This window comes from Larus michahellis, chromosome 11 (assembly GCF_964199755.1).
Source record: "Larus michahellis chromosome 11, bLarMic1.1, whole genome shotgun sequence".
NCBI lineage: Eukaryota > Metazoa > Chordata > Aves > Charadriiformes > Laridae > Larus > Larus michahellis.
Window position 1 is genome coordinate 14,052,851 of NC_133906.1, and position 19,562 is coordinate 14,072,412.

At 40.9% G+C, this 19,562-nt stretch overlaps 1 protein-coding gene across 7 annotated transcripts in view; it reads left to right on the forward strand.

Moving 5' to 3' along the window:
* The window catches only part of RAPGEF6 (Rap guanine nucleotide exchange factor 6), a 129,374-nt gene that overhangs the window by 72,133 nt on the left and 37,679 nt on the right, over positions 1-19,562 (forward strand). For all 7 annotated transcript variants that reach the window (XM_074603608.1, XM_074603606.1, XM_074603605.1 and 4 more), the window contains 6 exons: positions 8,120-8,251; positions 15,107-15,290; positions 16,098-16,234; positions 17,016-17,174; positions 17,717-17,869; positions 18,383-18,547. In XM_074603608.1, coding sequence (XP_074459709.1) covers positions 8,120-8,251; positions 15,107-15,290; positions 16,098-16,234; positions 17,016-17,174; positions 17,717-17,869; positions 18,383-18,547 — 930 coding nt within the window. The remainder of the gene's footprint in view (positions 1-8,119; positions 8,252-15,106; positions 15,291-16,097; positions 16,235-17,015; positions 17,175-17,716; positions 17,870-18,382; positions 18,548-19,562) is intronic.

Here is a 19,562-nt window from a genome sequence, read left to right on the forward strand (position 1 = left end):
CGGGATTGCAAAGTCAAGAGGAAAGCTCCCGGCAGGGATCCCAGGGGGGATCCGAAGTCTGGAAGCGCAAACGGGAATTAAAAGAAAGAAATTTGGACAGAACTATTTCATTCTAATTTTAACTGCATGAAGGATTTCAAATTAAGGGCATCAAAGAGAAAAAGGCAGATGAAGGGAATGGAAGGATATAGTCACTGAAAAGGAGAGGGGGGAGCTGACAGAGGGTCCCCTTCAGCTCTTTGATCAAGTGGTCTTTTTAGTTTGGCAGTTTTGTTTAATTTTTAAAACTGAAGGCAAACACGCTCTTTTTTTAGCTGGCTGTTTGTAACAGTCTAGACTTTCTGTATCATCTGAGAAAGGGAAATTGCTACCCTTAAACCCCCTGGGTGCGATGGAGGCTGAGCAGGAGCGTTGCCTAAAGCTCAGAGGTGACCAGGTGTCATCACAGTTCACGCTCCGAAGGTGTGTTAATGTGTTCAGCTTAAAATAGTGAAAACCTTTTAATGGAAAACCTCAAGCAATAAACAAAATAACAAATATACGTGCCTTAAAATTGGGAGTGTTGGGTTTGGAGTTGGAGAGCTTTTTTTAGGGGTGGCGCGGGCAGTTGGCGTAGCAGAGCGCGGTGGCTTTACGGTGCCAGAGCGGACGGGGCTGCGCCGTGCTTGTCCTCGGGTGTTTCATGGAAATAAACCCAGTGTTGTTTCTGAATATTACGCTTGCTGGCAACATTTCAGGGAACTTCAGAAAAGCAAATAAGGTATAAGGTTACTGACAATCTGTAAAACCAAGGACAGAAAATTTGCTTACACAGACTGTAAAAGGACAGACTGTTCCCTCGGAGGCTGATGCTGCTTCTGCATCCAGACTAGATCGATCGGTTTTAAACATCCATACGAAGACCTGGGAAAACTGATGAAAAACTTTGCTATCAAAGAGTATCAAATAAAGAATGAGGCGAAACTTCTGCATCCTTATTGCCCATTTTCCTTCCATTAATTTGAATTTGTAATGGACACTATACACCGGGAGAATTACGTGGATTGTGCTTTTTTTAGTAATTGGGTTTCAGATGATGAGTCCTTTGGCCACTGCCCTCATTGCAGGATGTTTCTGAATATGTTTAATAAACCTGCCATTTAGTGCAGGTTGAAACACAATGGCAAAGCTTCTTTGACACATAGAAAAACCCCATAATTCATAGGTCTTGTGTCTATCTGTCAAGATTGTTCTGCAAATTCATGTTGCCTGTGCCTTTTCAGCCTGTGTTTTTTGGTTATCCAAACTGTGCCAGGAAACACTGATATTTTTATTTTCAAAACTTGTGGCAGAAAGGCACAGATGTGGCTTTTCCATAGGGGAAGGACACCGGCAAATCCAAAAGTTAGTCACATCGGAAATACAGCATGAAGTGCATTGTCCCTGTGCCGGAAGAGTTTCTTCTGATCCCTTTCCCTGGAAAGAATGGGGAATATGAAAACAAAAGTCTCCCTTTAGCCCTCCTATGATGTAACTTCGCTTATGACTTCTGTGGCTGCCTTTCTCTCTATATAAACTCTGCAGTCGCTTTTCTGTAGCCTTAATTTTTAGCAAAACCTTCCTAGGGAGCACATAGAAGAAAGTTGTCCTCAGGCTAACAGTCATTTTTAGCGTGCTTCTCAAAGGAGTGGATTGGTGGTCGTCCCGTCAAAGAGCATGTAATTTGCTCTGTTGTACAAGGCATGTGTAATCTTAAAAATCTGTTATACCAAAATTAGATTTTAATTTAATTCCCAAGTATTTTGTGTGACTTCATTGTGGACAGTAAATGGTATTTACGTAGGAAGTAAATGTCACTGCAGACGCACTTTTACTTGGGCCTGTAGAAATGGTCTGTTAGCTTGGGAGATATACCATGTATTGGAATTTATACTCCAATTAATTTCAAAATTACAGACATAAGACTTGGAGAAAGTTGGCAGATCGCTTCTTGTGTAGCATGTGTTGCCATAGGTATAGAGAAAAATATACTGCAAAGCTAAATTAAGTATTAATTTAGAAAACGAGTGTTAGTTGGGAAATCTCAGTTCAGACGCACGTGTCCCAGTAATATGGCAGTTCTTGGGGTCTTGCCTGCAGCTTTGGTTATCAGACACCTCAAACTGGGTGTCTTGAAAATTAGATACTTTGAGATGAGACCAAGAGAGATGTGGTTCAATCTACTGCACTGGATAGCTTGAAAATTATGTGTCGAGGTTCAGTGTAGTTGTAATTGTTGCAGTGTTTTGTGGCTATGGAGGAAAAGTACGGGCCCCATTGTAAATTTGGGGTGGTTTTGCTGGTAAAAATGTAGTGAAGTAATAAAACTGAAGAATGTTACCTTCCTGTTATCTAAGAGGAAATGAGCTGGATGTCAGCTGGTTGGTTCACTTCCGATACTCATCAGAGGCAGAAAAAGCTGAATAACCCACGAGATTTTGGTCATTGTGCAGCAGCGTCAGTTGACAGTGTTGGCACCAACGTGGTCCTTTTTGGAAGGGGACCCTAGATGAGACTGTCTAGCACCCTGTTCAGTCTTGCAGCTTGGAAGCTTCCAGTGATGGAGACTCTACTGTGTCCCTGGTGAGGTTGTTCCAGTGGTTGAATGTTCTCACGGTAAAAAAAGACATTCTTTCTTATATTAAGATGAAACCTCTCCTGGTGAAACTTGTACCCATTGCCTCTTGTCTTCTCCATGTGGCTCCTTGTGAAGAAGGAGCCTCCATCCTCTTTGTAGCTGTCCTTTAAGTACTGGAATACTGTGATGAGGTCCCCTTGAGCCTTCTCTTCTCCAGGGAGAAGAGACCTAATGAGTCAGTCTTTCCTCATGGGACGGGTTCTCCAGCCCTTTGATCATCTTCATGGCCCTGCTTTGGACCCTCTCCAGTCTGTCCATCTTCTTTTTGAATTGTAGGGACCAAAATTGGACACAGGACTCCAGATGTCCATAGCATCTTGTTGCTACCTTTTTATGTCATGTTGCTTTGTCCAGCTGTTCAGAGCAGCAGTGCTGCTCCGGCTCTGCCTCTCCGTTCAGACCTATAAATCAGTCTCTCAATGCACTCTGTCTTCTACAAGATGTGCAAGGCTTGAGCGTTCTTTCTGTCCGGATAGGACAAAAAGCACTTACATATACTGTTCTTCATGGTTTAGGTGTTTGGGGTTTTTTATGTGATAGTTTCTGCATTGTATTGTGTAACAGGAAAAAGGACAGGTTTGGGGCTTGTAGGCGTTTAGGGGTTTCTCTGGTTGAGTTGTGTCTTTGGAGTTTTTGGGGTTTCTCAGACTCAGCAGCAGGAGTGCTGCTGCCCCTCGCTTTGGTGCTGGGTGGCTGCACCCATGAAATCGATAGCAAAAGCCAAGCTGCTGGTGGACCTCGTGAAGTCATCACCTCGTGGATGTTTTCAAGGTTGCTGTGGGTAGAGTTTAGAATTTTGTGCACGCCGTTTTTGTTAACTTACTCAGAACCGGCTTTTATGCTCTCACGTTCTCTCCCCTTCCCTCTCCCCAGCGTTGTGGCTTTGTGAACCCTCCTGGGCTGCGTCCCAGCGAGGGACGGCCTGGACCCTGTGTGCCACCTTCAGAAATCTCACATGAGTTTAACAAAAAGCAGTCCAGGCTGCTGCTGTTTCTGTGTTTGTGTGGCAAGATAGACTGACACTACTATTAGGATGAGCACCTGAAGGATTTTGTGTTTTTTCTTTCCTTTTTTCCTATTGCAATTTGCAATATCTCTTTAAAAACTCCCTTGTTGATTCAGGTTGTCTCGGTGTAATCACCGACTGTATTTTCCCGACTCTGTGGGAGGGCAGAGCTGTAGGTGGCTGTGCAGACCATAACTTCTATTTTCTTAACTTCCTTTCACTTCCAGCTCTGAACCGCAGTATGGCATTTCAGCGGGGGGTTTGGTGCTAATATCGCTTTGTTGGGAAAGGTCAGTCACAAGGATGTGCTGGCACCGACGCAGGGACTGGCTGTGCCAGCATCTCGGACGCACTTGTGTTCCAATTCCAGATTATGCCTTCTTGTGAAAAAACGTAATTGTTATGGTTTCAAGTGGCAAGCAAGTAGTCTGTTTCTGTACTGAGTATTTATTAGAATTTCAGGGATGCTGGGGGGTTTCCTGTCTGTGGCTGCTGGGGCACACAGCTGGCCAGAAGATAATGCAGGTGTATATGTCCGCGCCGGAAAGCCTCTAACGTGGACACAGATGAACGTGGCTATTTTGAACTTCTTTCCCTAACACGTAATTTTTCAAGGTATTGATGTGATTCTAATAACAATTTCTAAGTTTCTCCCACAAAAAAAAATCACAGTTGAATAATAAGTGGAGACTATTCACCAATAGTTAAGACCATGTTATAGCACTTTCAGCAACTTCACAGCCACATCCGGCAAGTCCTTCCCGTGTCCGCTGTCGTGTTGTTCCAGAAACACCCGATCCATGTAGTGCTGCTTAGTGAGCTCGGAAAGAAAGAACAATCAGTTTGGGTAATAAAAACGACATACAAAAGACAAAAGCTGTGATTTATTTTGGGAGATTGAGTAGAGTGGCAAGCAGCACTTTAAAGGTCACTTGTCTCAAATAAACCTTATCTCTCTCTCAAATTTAAAGAGCTATTGCAGCTTTTCCTTACATCTAACCTGCATTAAACGTCTTTTACAAGAACATATTGCGGAGTCCAACAGGAGCGTCGTACATGGCCACGTGCTTTATAGGCGATGGAAGTGAATGGGAGTGCTGGCAGGGGGAATGAAGATCCGTGATTAATGAGTTGATAAGAAACACTCCTTTGGGAAGGCGGCTGGTGTTCTGAGTTTATCCTCAATGTGTGTTTGGGAAAATGACACACAAAGTACATATAACTTTTTTTTTATTTTGAGAGCCATGTCTTGTTCCAGCAGTGCTTCTCAACCTGCCTGTATAGAACAGCCTTCATCACGAGAATTTCAAAATTTATACTAAATTAGGAAAGAAAAACTGTATGTGCCTGTGTATCTGTGTGTGTGTGTCACTGTCTTTGGTCCAGAATAGGCTTCAGTAGCACTGATTTTTGATAGAAAGGAGTCGTCTGCCCTTGTTCTCCTGGGAAATCCTGCAGAATCGGTTCTGATCTTGGTTCTGCTCATCTGTTTTGAAAGTTTGAAAATCATTATGAATCTGGATAGTGGGGAGCTCAAATTAGATTTCCTTGTGTCTGCATTAGCACAGTCAGCGTGGGACTTGCTCACGGCTGGAAAATAATGTGATTGAAGCTGAGCTGGGAGCCGGGTGTTGGAACGGGGAGGTTATAAAGATGGGGACAGGCTGAGCAGTTGGCAGCAAAACTATGGTCTTTATGCTGGGGGTAATGAATCTATAGAGGTTGATTTGTTCTGTAATTTACTAAAACTCCTGATTTTTTTTGGTTACACTGACCTCCAGAGCACCAGTGCCTGCCTAGCAATTTGTTAGCAAGTTCTGGGTTGCTCTGGATGTTGTCCTCCCTGGAAACGATGCCCTGACCTTGCTTGGAGGTGCCTCTCTCTTCCCGTGGCCAGTAGCACTGCGGTGAGTTTGCAGAGGAGCTGGCTGATGTGTGACTCCAGGAGGAGCAGTGTCATCCTGCGGCACCGTCTGTAATGGAGGCAGCAGATGGGGACAGCCGGGTGACGGCCTCCATCGGCACCACTGGAATATCAGTGGCTTAAGTAGTGTCCAAATCTGTTGGCGGTTTTCTGCCTGGCGCTTTTCTGTACGCGGTACAAAACCATGTACCGTAGAAGGTGTTCAGCCTGGAGAAGAGAAGGCTCCAGGGAGAACTTGGAGCCACTTCCAGTCCCTCAAGGGGCTCCAGGAAAGCTGGGAAGGGACTCTGGAGCAGGGAGGGGAGCCATAGGACGAGGGGGAACTGTTTTACACTGAAAGAGGGAAGACTTAGACGAGATACAAGGAAGAAATTTTTCACTCTGAGGGTGGTGAGCCCCTGGCCCAGGTTGCCCAGAGAAGCTGTGGCTGCCCCATCCCTGGAGGTGTTCAAGGCCAGGTTGGACGGGGCTTGGAGCAGCCTGGTGTGGTGGGAGGTGTCCCTGCCCAGGGCAGGGGGTGGCACTGGGTGGGCTTTAAGGTCCCTTCCAACCCAAACCATTCTATGATTGCTCCAGACCAGAACTAAACCTCAGCTTTCTGCTTCACTCCTGTAGTTCTAGTTGGTGTTGTTGAAGAGGTCACACCTGGGTGTGCGTCGGCTCGTGCCGCAGCTGCTGACAGATCGCCAGCCGCCTCTTGGCCACGGGATTGAGTTTTGTCAGCTCAGTGGTTTGACCTTTCTGCTGTTCTCAACTCCTGAAAATAGATTTTTTTTTTTTTTTTTTTTTTTTTTTTTTTTTCCCCAGCCTCTAAAACTTTTTTTTGGTGGCTAAACATAGGCTTCAAAGTGTTGTGTTTCCTTTGTATTTGGATCAAGTTTGCTATTTTATACCAGCTGCTTGGATGGGGTTTTTTTACGGCAGTTTGTGAAAGTTTAGCAATCTCCCAGTTTTCAGACTTTCTCCTTTTCCAAATACATGTGCACATAGATGTTAATTTACAGGTTGGATATTTTATACTTTCTTTTTTGTAAGTAAAATATATACACAACTAGAATAATATAAGTATTAGGATAGTGAAAAATAGTTTTGTAGTCTTTTAGTTCACAGAGCGACTTTGCAGGGAAGGATCTGTGCTGGTTTTTAGAGCCCAGAGGATGCTCAGGTTTGCGCTTGGCAAGGACAATGTCATTGGCAGGTAGAGATGGCACAACATCCCCCGTGTTCTGCATAACCATTTTGATAATCAAAATTATGGTACATGTGTCAGAGGCGCTCTCAACCTTTTTTTTTTTTTTTCTGGGGGTGAGGAAGGTTTGGGGAGACCAACAGTGCTGCCTTTGATTTCAGAAAATGTGTGAAACAAGTGTTTGGTCAAGTGCTTCTCCTCTTTGCTCTTCCAAAAATCCACAGAAACATGTGATTCCAAATGAAAACCTGCTTTCCATTTCTTAGCAGTTTCCTCAGTATTTATAAAGTTGATATTGGATCATCAACATTTGTACAATATTATCTTTTAACTCCTAGAATTGAATATCTAGTGGCTGACATGACTGCGTGGAATTTTATTTTACAGAAGAAACCATTTCTATCATGGTACTTGGTGCTGTCAGAGGAGTTTTGGACTTTTCTCTGCATGAGAACATCTTTTTTAAAGGAATAGTATATAAATTTTTTCATGTATAAATGGTAGAAGTATATATGTTTTACCATTTTATCATAGAATCTATGATTCTGTGGTTCACTGATACAATATTCTTTCTATATAGTTGAGTGTAAATTTAAAAATAATAGAAACGAAAATAAATGAGGATCTGAATTAGACTGGTTATTTGATAGTATTCCATGTGGCTCTGATTCCAAAAAAGCCTGCTGATGATTTTTACGTTTTTCAGTAGAAAAAACATTTTTGCGGTCTTCAATCATGCACTAAAATTTATATATCTTATCTACGTGTGTTCATTTACAGATAGATATATAAAATAGAAGTGCCGTTGTACATACATGTACCAAAAATTCATAATATTCTTTCTGTGTACTCATTTTCTTAAAGAAAATTCAAAGCATCTTATGGACCAAAACTTTTGCTTAGATTACATTACTTTTTGTCCTATATCGATGTTTTCTAAAGGTTACTCTTGAACTAAGGCATGAATTGAATTTATAAACAGGAATCCTGCTCCATAGTGGATTGCAGCATGAGCTAATGTTGAAGACTCTGGGATATTTGGCCGGCGTCATCTATTTGTCACTTTATGCATTCTTAGTCCTGCTGATGTATATCCGGTAGCTGTAAAGAGGGTAGACCTTTGCTTTATTGAAAGGTGCATCATTTTCTCTTTGTTGTATAAAATCTGGATGTGATTGGCCAACCTTAGTCTAAATTAGCTTTTTCTCCAAATGTCTGTCAAGTTGCAGGTGGATATTCGAATGCGTAACAAAAGTTTTATGAATAACTTTGTCTTCAAATCAGACTTACACATCTTTTTTCCTTTCTTTTTCCTGCCTTTCCCCAAATCTGTTTTATTTACAGCTTCCAGCTGATCTTACCAAGATGCATCTCACCGACAATCCTCATCCTCAGGTGACTCATGTCCCCTCCAGCCAGTCGGGATGTAGCATTGCCAGCGACTCGGGGAGCAGCAGCCTCTCTGACATTTATCAGGTAAAACTGCATTTGTTTCTTATTTTTCCTTGGTGTTAAACATTCCACAAAAAAAAACAGTGGCCCTTTATCCAAGACTTGCCCTCTTGACGCTTCCGCGTATCCCTGCGTTGCTCGTGTGACTTGCCACCTCCACAGCCACGCAGAAGTCAGACAGACTTGTTGCTTTTAAAAGTCGCATTTGGTGATTTATGGCATCATTTTCCTTCTTTCTGAAATGGAACAAATTTCGTGAAGTCATTCTGGTGTTTCACATACCTTCCTTGATTATTTGTATTTATTGCTAATAACAGATGTTCTGTTCTGCAAACAAAAGCTTGGTAATAAACGCCCTCTCTGCACCAGTTGACTGTAGAAATTGTGGTGTCGCTTGCTGGGAACAGAAGTTGAGTGAAATCCAGAGATGGCTTTCGTTTGTTTACACATAATACGCTTAATAAGTTCCCTGTCTCCTGTCAAATTGCAGAGCTAGTTTCATGGATTTTTTTCATTCTGGCTGATGAGGATGCTCATCTTGGGTTTGCCTTGATGAGGAATTGCACAGCTTTTCCACTTTTAAGTTGAAATCTAACTACAGGCCTGAGTATATAGCAACTATTGAGCACAACGCAGGTGTAAGTTAATTTTAGACACTGATTCCCTTGGTACTGTCTGGGTACTGTTTCTATACACTAAACAGAGATTGGTGATGTATCTTATTTACAGGAAAGTATTGCTAGGTAACTTTAAAAATAAAGCATTAAAAGCTTTTGGAACGTTATCCTTCTAGAACATTAAGTGTCTTTATGCATTTTTGTCCTATTTAATCTATTACCTTACTACTACTTTAGATTTGCTTGCTGCCAGCTAGGTCAGGAGCAGCTTGCATCCCGCAGAGTCCTTTCAAAATGAATTCTCTGATTTCTGAGAGGCAGTGCTGGAAGATTTTGTTCCATATCTTTTTCCGTATTTTTTTATTTTATTTTTATTTTTTAAATTTTCGGAGACAACAGGATTGATTTTCATTAGTCAGAGTCACCAGAACTAGTCTGTGTATTGTACCTTGACATCTCCTATATTAGGATGCTGATGGACAGTTTTCCTGAGCGTCGTCTGCCTCTCTGTCTACCTGAGTAGCTGGGAGAGGTTGCTCTAAGTGAAAAGCACTTAGAGGATATTATTGATAAAGAAAATAGAATTCCAGTAACGAGTGAATACTCTGTCGTGTGTGGTTAATTGCATTTGAAATGCCTTATGTCTACTCTTCAGAAAATGCCAAAAGAGCATAATTGTTAAACAAATAAGAATTATATAAATAAAAGAAGTAATGGAGTGGCACGTTTATATGCACGGTAGCAGATAAGCATTGGTGAAATGTGTTTTTGTACCCTAAAGAATTATCAATTTAGTAATGTGAAAATTACTGCAGATTTGCTATTAATTTTGAGGAGTGAGCACCTTTCAGGTAGGAACCTCCTTTTCGGTGACACGAGCCTGGTTTTGCGTCCTGCAGGGAAGAGGGACGCTGTACGTTTTGCTGGGAATTTGCAGGCAGGCGGGGGGTGGCCAAGGCAGGTTCCTCCTGTTCCACTCCTGTGAGATCTTCAAAGGTAACACTAGAGCAATGGGTGGTCATAGCTACGGCATCATTGATCCTGCAAGATAGCAGTGGAGAGTCCAGCATGTGGGTGAAGATGAGATGTGCAACAGGCATGTCGTGAGGGGGAGGAAAAACCCCACCCCAACAACCCACTGGTGTTTTTTTTTTTCCCCTTCTTATTTTTTTTAGTGAATTTTTTGTATCTTGTTCTCATAGGCATAATGTGCAAATAGTAACCTGCCAAAAGCTGCTGGGTATTTTATGGACTTCATTGCAGTAGCTGTAACAGTTTTGGAGAAGTCTCTTACTGTTTGTCACCCAGTTCCCCGTGCATGGATAGATGGTGTGTGATAATGGCACGGAACAGCGTTTAACCTAGCGTTATATTGCAGGGACACGTCAATATAGACAGATTTTGAAACCAGAAAGAAGAAGAAAAGTGTTTCCCCCAATATTCATCATGTTATTATGAAGGCAGAGAATCTCTTTGACACGCAGTAAACCTATATTTTGAGTATAATGTATTGGCTCGGTAGCTGAAAGCGTTTTTGGTACATTAAAATAAAGCTTTTCATAAACTGCTTGGAAAATGATGCTTTGCTTTTTGCAGTCAGCTTCATATCTATTACATGCCAAACTCTCTAGGAGTATCATTAATGTCAGCAGAGGAAGAGCATTTTTGAATAATTTTGATTAATGTAGCCTTGAAATGACCTTTTGAATTAATGGTATCTTAACATTAATTTTTACAGTAAGTAGTGCAAATGTAATTCCAGAATCCTATGGTCAGAACAGGAGAACCAAAGAATGAAACAATTTTTTATTAAGATTTGGAAAGGGTTTCCGTTCATGTGTGTACACTGTGCTCATCGATCGTGTTGAAAGGAGTTTCCCGTGTTCCAGCCGCCTCTCGCGGCAGGATGTTGAACGGGAAAAGCTGAATATGAAGCCTGAGGTGAGATCAGCAGAAACGGAGCCCTGGCTGGGAGCGCTGCTGGCGACATGTCGTATTCAGCCCTCACTTAGTTGCAGAAACTTAGTGAAAATAAATTTATGAAGATATTTTTCTCTCTTCTCCTGTACTGTTACTGCTCCCTGTTGGACCTTTCAGTCTTTATGTGGTAAAACGTCTAAATGGATGTATTGCAAAGTCCGGCTTGCTTGGAATATTGCAGAGCAATTGCTTTTCTGGTGGGCTGTCAACATTTTTTTTTTTTTTTTAAATATAGAAAAAAAGTGAGTTATTCCCTACAATTTTTAAAACAACTTCTTTAATTTGCTTGAAGCGGATTTTTTAAATGATTTTGTAAATTTTTTCATTCAGCCCATTTCTGACGGGATGCTTAATTTCAGAACTACAGTGTTTAGCTAGAGGTAGGGGAAGCTGGGTGGTTTTGCGTGCGGAAGTTGAAATGAGGGATTAAACTTCTGCAAACAGCTGCTTGGCCTGTAATAGGTATCCTCTGGGAAAAATAACAGGTATTACAGAAGGAAAACATCTTTCTCTGTGCTTCCGTCGGATGGGCTTTAAGTCGGGCAGGGTAGCACAGGTGACACAGGTCGCATCTCTGGATGGATGGAAGTGGGTAGGATCTCACTTCTGCTATAATGAATTAATTGCTTGTATCAATATCAATAGCTGTTCCTTAATGACCAACCAATTGGTGTCTGTTTTTTACTTACCTGCTTAGTTCTGTCAGTAGTGTGCCTTAAGTTTCTCTCTTTCTCTCTCTTTTTTTTCTTTTTTTTTTTTTTTTTTTAAATCTTTCATTTGTCACTCTGTCAGTACATACGATTTGTGGGCAGCAAGATTACTGCCCAGCGATAATTCCAATTATGGTTAAGGTTTTGATATTAAAATGGATTATCTATAAAATATGCATTGAGGGTTATTCTGTCAATTCTGAAAAAAGGCTTGGCTGTTTCTCCCCTGACAGAAATGACATGAGGGAAGGGGAAAAAAAAACCTTGCTTTTAATAGCCGGTCGCATCAGGAATGACAAGCACTACAATACATTATCATATGAAATTGTTATGGCACAGGAAATCTTCTATGGAAGCATATTTAATACTTTTTTTTCCTGTCGGTGTGTGTTTCTGACACCCAATTTAGTGTGATAGGTATCATTATCACCAAAACATTGCAAGGACCAGTTCTTACATCTTCGGCTTCCAAACCGTAGGCCAGTACAGGACATCTCCGTGATCAGTATTTGGCAAACATGGCCGAAACACGTTAATTGGCAAAATTTGCAGTGCTATATATAGAGTAATAATAGTATGATTTTTAAAATAGCAAACACATGTTTTGACTGGTGTTAACTTTCCAGCTGATCTACGTGTCATTCACCATTGGAGTCTGTCCCTGTTGCCTTCCCAGGAGATGTCCTTGCCCTGCAGACCCAATCCTGAAAATCCATATTTGTCAAAGGTTTGAGGGTTGCAGCTTCTGGTTTCATTTTATATATTAGTAGTTCATAAATGTTTCCGTGAGGAATGATTTTGATGTTTGATAATGGAAGCAGCTGGGGCATCGCGCTTGGGAAGAGCAGCTACTTCTGCAGACAGCTTTATGAGCAAAATCCTTCCTCTTCCTCCCAGCGCTGCCTGACCTGCCAACCCTTTGTCACCCAGCTGCACGTAATCTTTTGAAGACCATCTCTTATTTCAAGGCTTGATCAAATTGTAACTTACTTATCAAGGAAAGAGAAGATTTGTTTGTTGTCCTATCTGGATCTACAATGAAAATTTTAAAGCGTCACTTTTCCGTAGAACCTATAGCCTCGCTTTTGTTCTCTTAAATTGAGGTTATCAAAGGGGGTATCAGTACCGTAGTCTTACTGTGCCTGGAAAAGTTGATATCAGTTGTGGCTATTTAGATGAAGAAATGCTAGGAAAGTCCTTGAATAAAATGCTCTACTGATCATGTGCTGCTGAGACTCTCCAAGCACAATTTGCACTTGGGCTTAATTCCAAAATTGTTAATGTGAGCTACATGAGCCAGTAAAGTGACGTAATATAAAACAGATTTAACCCTATATGTATTGTTATCCTACTCTGAAAGAAATACTTATGTTAAATCATTTAGACCTTATTTATTAGGGTTGCTGGCTAATTATTAAAATGAGGACAAGCTCAAAGGTCCAAGGTTGTATCTGAACTCCAGTATTTTTCTGTCTAGCGCAAAAAGGAGATAAATGCTGCTCAGCTGTCAAAGTGCTGGGTTTGCGTTAGCCAAGCAACGCGGAGTGAGTAGGAAGATGGAGGCAGTGCAGTCTGCTGTGATTAAATCACTTAAAATCAGGGGTGTTTTTTCTGAGGCGAAGAAGGCGGGAGACCAGCATGGCTGGGTGAGGACCTCCTGATCAAACTAAAGTGCAAGAAGGAAATGCATACAGTGGGACCAAGGATGTGTATCCTGGGAGGAATATAGGGATGTGTAGGGTTGGGATCGGGAAAGGTAAGGCACAGTTGGAGCAGGATTTGTCAATGGATGTGAAGAACAACAAGAAGGGCGTCTGCAGTACATTGGTCAGAAAAAGAAGATTGAAGAAAATGTACTTCCCTCCCTTCCACAAATAAGAGAGGAGAACTAGTGACATGGAGAAGGCTGAGGTACTCAGCAATTTTGTTGCCTCAGTTTTCGGTGGTAGTCCCACTTCTCACATCTCTCAAGTCCCTGAACCTCAAGGCGGGGACTGGGGGAATGAAGTCCTTCCCATGGGGTTTGAGACCACCTGAGGAACCTGAACATACACAAGTCCATGGGACCCAACAAGGTGCACCCCAGGGTCCCAAGGGCACTGCTGATGGAATTGCTGAGGGACTCTCCATCTCTTTTGAAAAGTCATGGCAGTCAGGTGAAGTCCCCAGTGACTGGAGAAAAGGGAATAACGCTCCGGGGAGACCTTTCAGTACTTTAAGGGGGCTTATAAGACAGACTTTTTACCAGGGCCTGTAGTGACAGGGCAAGGGCAACCGTTTTAAACTGAAAAAGTGTAGGTTTAGCTTGGATATATATATGTTTTTTACGATGAGGATGCTGAGACACTGGAACAGGTTGCCCAGAGAAGTTCTGGCTGCCCCATCACTGGAAGTGTTCAAAGGCAGGTTGGACAAGACCCATCCTTTGCTTTGAAGGTTTTGTGAACATGCTGAGTGTTTGATGCGTTAGTTTGTCAGCGGTGTTTTTGTAAAATCTTAAGGTTTTCTTTTAAAGTGAATATTGTAAATGTGTTCATTTAAAAAGAAACTCAGTTTTCTGGAAGTCTTTATATGATTGCTTTATACTTCTGAGTGACACATCTTGTTGTTCAGATTTTTGAATTTGAACAGACAAACGATTTGCATGCTGGCTTAAACTGAAAAAGAAAAAAGAAGTGGTGGAGCAACTACTCTGTGGAAATTGCAAATTTGATACTACTTCTCCTCCCCCCCCTTCCATCTGTTTGCAAAGTTATTTTCACACAATTACATCATTTAAACTTTACATAAGGAGTTATTGCAAATGTTTCCTATATGATCCTGCTTTTTGTTGCCAGTATTGCTTTCTCTTTCGCCCTTGCTTCATGTGTTTGCTCAGGGTGATGTCTATATTGCCATCTATTGATGGCAGCAGAAGCGCGTCTGCAGGCATTGGGTAACTGATGGTATTGCCCCGTTAAATTGTTATTTTGTTAATAATACAGACCCTCAAATTGTGGAAAAACCCCATTTTGTTTACATGAATGAGCAAGAAAGAGTAAATGCTGATAAAGTGAGAATCAGCTAATAGAGGAAGGAATAGTCACCCTTATCTCCTTCCCCCCCCAGTTTATATGCTGCACCTGCTCTGTGCCAGGATTCAAATCCACGTTATAATACCAACATTAAAAATAAGATCAAATCCCTTTCATTTCAGCCAGTCTATCTGCTTTGCTTTTTCCTGTGTCACCGAGTTAATATTGATGGGTTTGTACTGCCTGTAGTTCATCGGAGGTGGGGGGGGGATATAAGTAAAGACAGAGAGCAAATGTCCCAGTATGTTAATTTTATTTTCAGGACCTGTGGTGATAATGCCCATAGCATGGTGTTGCTTTATGCCAATGTATGTATTTGTACCATCCTGTAACTGTTGTTTTCAGTGTAATGTGTTCTTCTCAGTGTTCAGAAAGGGAGCTGTTACAATTTCTAGTTTGAATTGTTCACAGAATTTCTTTTGTTGTATGAGTTACCTAAGAGCTCAGCCGTCATACTGAAGAAACGGAACTCATTGTCTGTGGGTGTTTTCTTTGTAGGCTACAGAGAGTGAGATGGGAGATGTTGATTTAACAGGTCTTCCAGAAGCACCTGTAGACTCTGAAGATGAAGAAGAGGAGGAAGATGAAGATATTGACAGAACTTCAGATCCGCTTCTAGGGCGAGATGTTGTACGAGAGTGCCTTGAGAAAGAGCCTGCAGATAAAACTGATGATGATATTGGTGAGGAGAAAAAAATAACAACTCTTAAAGGACATCTATAAGAGAAGCATATCAGAAAAGTGTATATGTATATCCTCATAATTACGAATGATGCCTTCCAGAGATCGCTTTGCTCTAGTGATACTGTTAATTGAATGATATCTCTTTTTACTGAGAAAGTATTTGTTCTGAGAAACGAAGTATTTTAAAAAACAGTCTCGGAGGTGCTTAAGATGTTAAATATTACAGTCATTGTAGTGTTGATGTAGGGGAGGGATAGGTAGCAAGGTGATTTTGACTGCCTGAAACTGTTGAATGTTATTAATGTCAAAGAGTATATGCTATTACTGCAGTATAGATTTAATAATTGTATACTGGAAAACATTTAAGATGCAAGTGATTTACTGCAGTGTTTAACTAGAAATTTGCATTAGTTAAATAGTAAAATTTGCATTACGCTATACTTCAGATAACTTCTCTAAACACTAGAAAAACATTTCGTGCTCCTATCAAGCTTATAATTACTGTACTGTAAGGGTATTTTTAGTTGTTCTAAATGTTTGGAGCTGAAGTGCTTTTACGCTCTAGCCAGACCGCTGCCGTCAGAGTCAAATCAGAACACGATCAAGACTGTAGAGCCGGGTTCCGGTTGTTGATGACAGAATGCATACTGGGCTCGTTTAGCCACAGGCACTAATGGGGTTTGTTACACCACTGAGCAATTTTTCCGTGAATTTAACCGAGATTTAATATACCTGTGGAGGGTAAGGTGTCTAAGAAACCCCTGGGCCTTGCAGTCTTCATACCAATGTTTCCTTTGTCTAACAGAGCAATTATTGGAATTTATGCATCAGCTCCCTGCCTTTGCCAACATGACTATGTCTGTGAGAAGAGAACTCTGCTCAGTGATGATATTTGAAGTGGTAGAGCAAGCAGGAGCCATCATACTTGAAGACGGCCAAGAGGTAAGTTACTGCTTATGTGGCAGTTTGAGTGCTATAGGCAGCAGTAAGTTTGCAAGAGCATCTGGAGGTGAAGGGCTAGAAAATCCATTTTCCATCTCCACACCTGAAAGTTAGAGAATTCTTCTCTCACCGTGACCTATATCCAGAACACTCAAACCGTAGCCCATCCTTTTGGGGAGATTCTGCCTGTGTATTACTGTCTTGTTCAAGACTTCAACGTGGCCAAGTACAGACATAACACAGCATTCAGTATGTTGTTATCCACACATATTCAGCGGAAGGAGACAGATGTTCAAATTATCAGTGGTTAGGCTCCCAACATAAGTGCTCCGAATCCCTATTTTGAAATCTCTCTCTCTCTGCCCTTGGATCAAGACATCTGGAATGGCCGTAGCAGGTCATCCCTCCAAGAGGATGAGGTAGACTCATCTCTGGTAGTGACCAAACGGGTGCCCAGGGAAAGAGTCTTCATTCTTACAAAATGGTATAAATATATTGTAGCAATTAGCCCACTGATTAAAAAAACTGTCTGTTCATCAGCATTCCTCCCTACTGAATTAGTTCTGAAATGAATGAAGAATGCTGAAAAGCGTTCTTGTTTAAGTCATCTTTATTGCTTGCCTTACAGTGCACGTTTTTAGTGAATTAAATGTTGCAAAACTGTGGTGAAAACAAACTGGAGACTGCAAGAAAAAGCCTTTCTGAGATAAGAGCATTGGAACAGCTTATAGAAGTTGTTGAATTAGCTTCACTTTTCACATTTGTTTTTTACTTCCTCTAGCTCGATTCTTGGTATGTTATTTTAAATGGCACAGTGGAAATCAGCTATCCTGATGGGAAGAGTGAGAGTCTCTGTATGGGAAATAGTTTTGGGATTACTCCCTCTCTGGACAAACAGTACATGAATGGAGTGGTCAGAACCAAAGTAGATGATTGTCAGGTAAGATTACAATTCTATACAACTACCTCGTATTTTTAAGCATCTAATAAAAGAAAATGGACTACTTTCATGATCTTTATTCCAGGAGGAGAAAAAAGGAGGTTGGTATTTTGTGGGTCCAGGGCTTTGCTGATGTTGGGTTAGTTGTACACTCTTGAATACCTGAGATTTATTTCACACTGCCGTTAACGTGAGAAATGGGAACTTTGCTTTGTGCTGAAACAGAAGCTCGGTCCACCCCAGTCACGCTCTGTATGTGATTGACACACAGCAAGAACACATAAATAGAAAATATCCATTTCCACTTCTCACAGGCTTTGTCCTCTATATAGTTTACCCCATTCGAGCAACCTTCTGGAGATGTGAGAAGGTGACCAGTTGTGTTTATCTTCTGTTTCTAACTCTCACTCGTGTAGTTGGGCAGCACAGAGTGGGGCTGGTATCAAATGCTGTGCTGTTGTGATTGTGTTGAAGCAGCCCAGAGATGGGGATACATTCATGGTTTGCATATTCATTAACAATCCCGTGTTGTCTGGGGGCAGTTTGTGTGTATAGCCCAGCAAGACTACTGGAGGATTCTGAACCACGTGGAAAAAAACACTCATAAAGTGGAGGAAGAAGGAGAGATCGTGATGGTAAAGGAGCACAGGGAGCTGGATCGCAGTGGAACCAGAAAAGGGCACATCGTTATCAAGGTGAATTTCTTTCTGTGCTTTCCATTCATCTATTAAACCTTTATTTATTAGTAAATGAATACAATTTTGGTTTGAATGTAGAAGACATACACAGTTTTGTCTGTCTCAGCTCAAAAATTTGATTAGAAGGAATTTATATTATTTTACAAATATACTTTCATCTCTTTTAATATTAGACCTCTTCAGCACATATATTGAGCTTTGTATTGGGAGCACTGTTTGTGCATCTTTATGGATTGACCTGGTTTTTCTAATCTGGAAGAGGAACTTCTAGTAAAAATAAAATTAAGGGAAGTTACTAATTGTTTTAGCCAGGTATTACCGATGCAAAACACTTGGGCTGAGGGACGCATGAAGTTCTGATTTAAACACATTAGTGTATTTTCTCCTGAGTTTGCTGTAACTGAAATTGGAAAAAGGATTATACTGTTCACATGGTTTTATGTTAAGATACTCTCTAGGGAAGAGGTAGTGACGAGAGATAACAGTTATTTTTTGCATTTAAATTTTAAGGCAACACCCGAGCGACTCATCATGCACTTAATAGAAGAACATTCTATTGTGGATCCAACATACATCGAAGATTTCCTTCTAACATACAGAACATTTCTAACAAGCCCCCTGGAAGTTGGAAATAAGCTCCTGGAATGGTTCACAGTGGACAGCCTCAGAGATAAGGTTGGTTTGAGTCTGAGCTTTAGTATTTCTGGTGAAAATGTCTACAAATTGATTCCTTTTTTTATTGCTGATAAACTCGGATTGTGCTGGAGATATTTTATATGAACTATTTGAAAGCAAAGTATTTTTCACTAGTATCAAGAAAGGATTGTATGCATATAGTGTACTATCCTGAATTCGGTATAACATTGTTTCTCTTCTGCAAAATGATAAATACTGTTTTCTATTTAATTTAAAGATGTAAATGCCAGTCTCTGAAATCCTTTTTCACCAGAAGTGCAGGGAACTTGTGTTCATGATCTCTTGGACATACCATTTTTCTTCTCACGGCACCATTGTGCTTGTCTTCCAGAATTTTCTGCTGTAGAGCTTTTCAGTCTATTGAGCACATTTTGTTTGAGCAGCTTATTACAAACTCTGTACTTAAAATAAACTCTGCTCAAGACAGGTGCAGTTGATAAAAATGCTTCCATAAATAGAAGGAGGTTCAACTCTGCGTAACTGTATGCACATACACGTGAAAAATGTCCATAGTCTGGAACTTGCATCCGTGTCCAATTTGTTGAAAATTATAGCAGTAAAATTCTTAGCCAGCGGTTTTATGTGTCCTACCTTTGAGCTGAAGGAAACCCAACAGACTATCAAAACGCTGTATTTTTTTGCATAGGAAATTGTCTGGGGTCTTTTGCTGTGGTTACTGCTTCTCTTCTTACCTTTTCCATGCTGTTCATTTTGACAACTACCATTTTTTAAGAAGAGGAAAGTTAAAAAAAAAAAAAAAAAAAAAAAAAAAAAAGGCATCTCAGCTCAAAACAGCGCTCTCAGCAAATAAAAGGGGAAATTGTTTATTTTCAGAAGAGAAACTGCTATAGATTAGCATTTTTTATAACATGGATGGATAAAACAATCGTCAGACTGACTTTATCATGAATGATAGTAACTCTGTAGCACGTACAAAAGAAACCTGAAGATTCAACTAGAAGTTCTTAAAAGAAGGTTTTCTGTTATCATAACG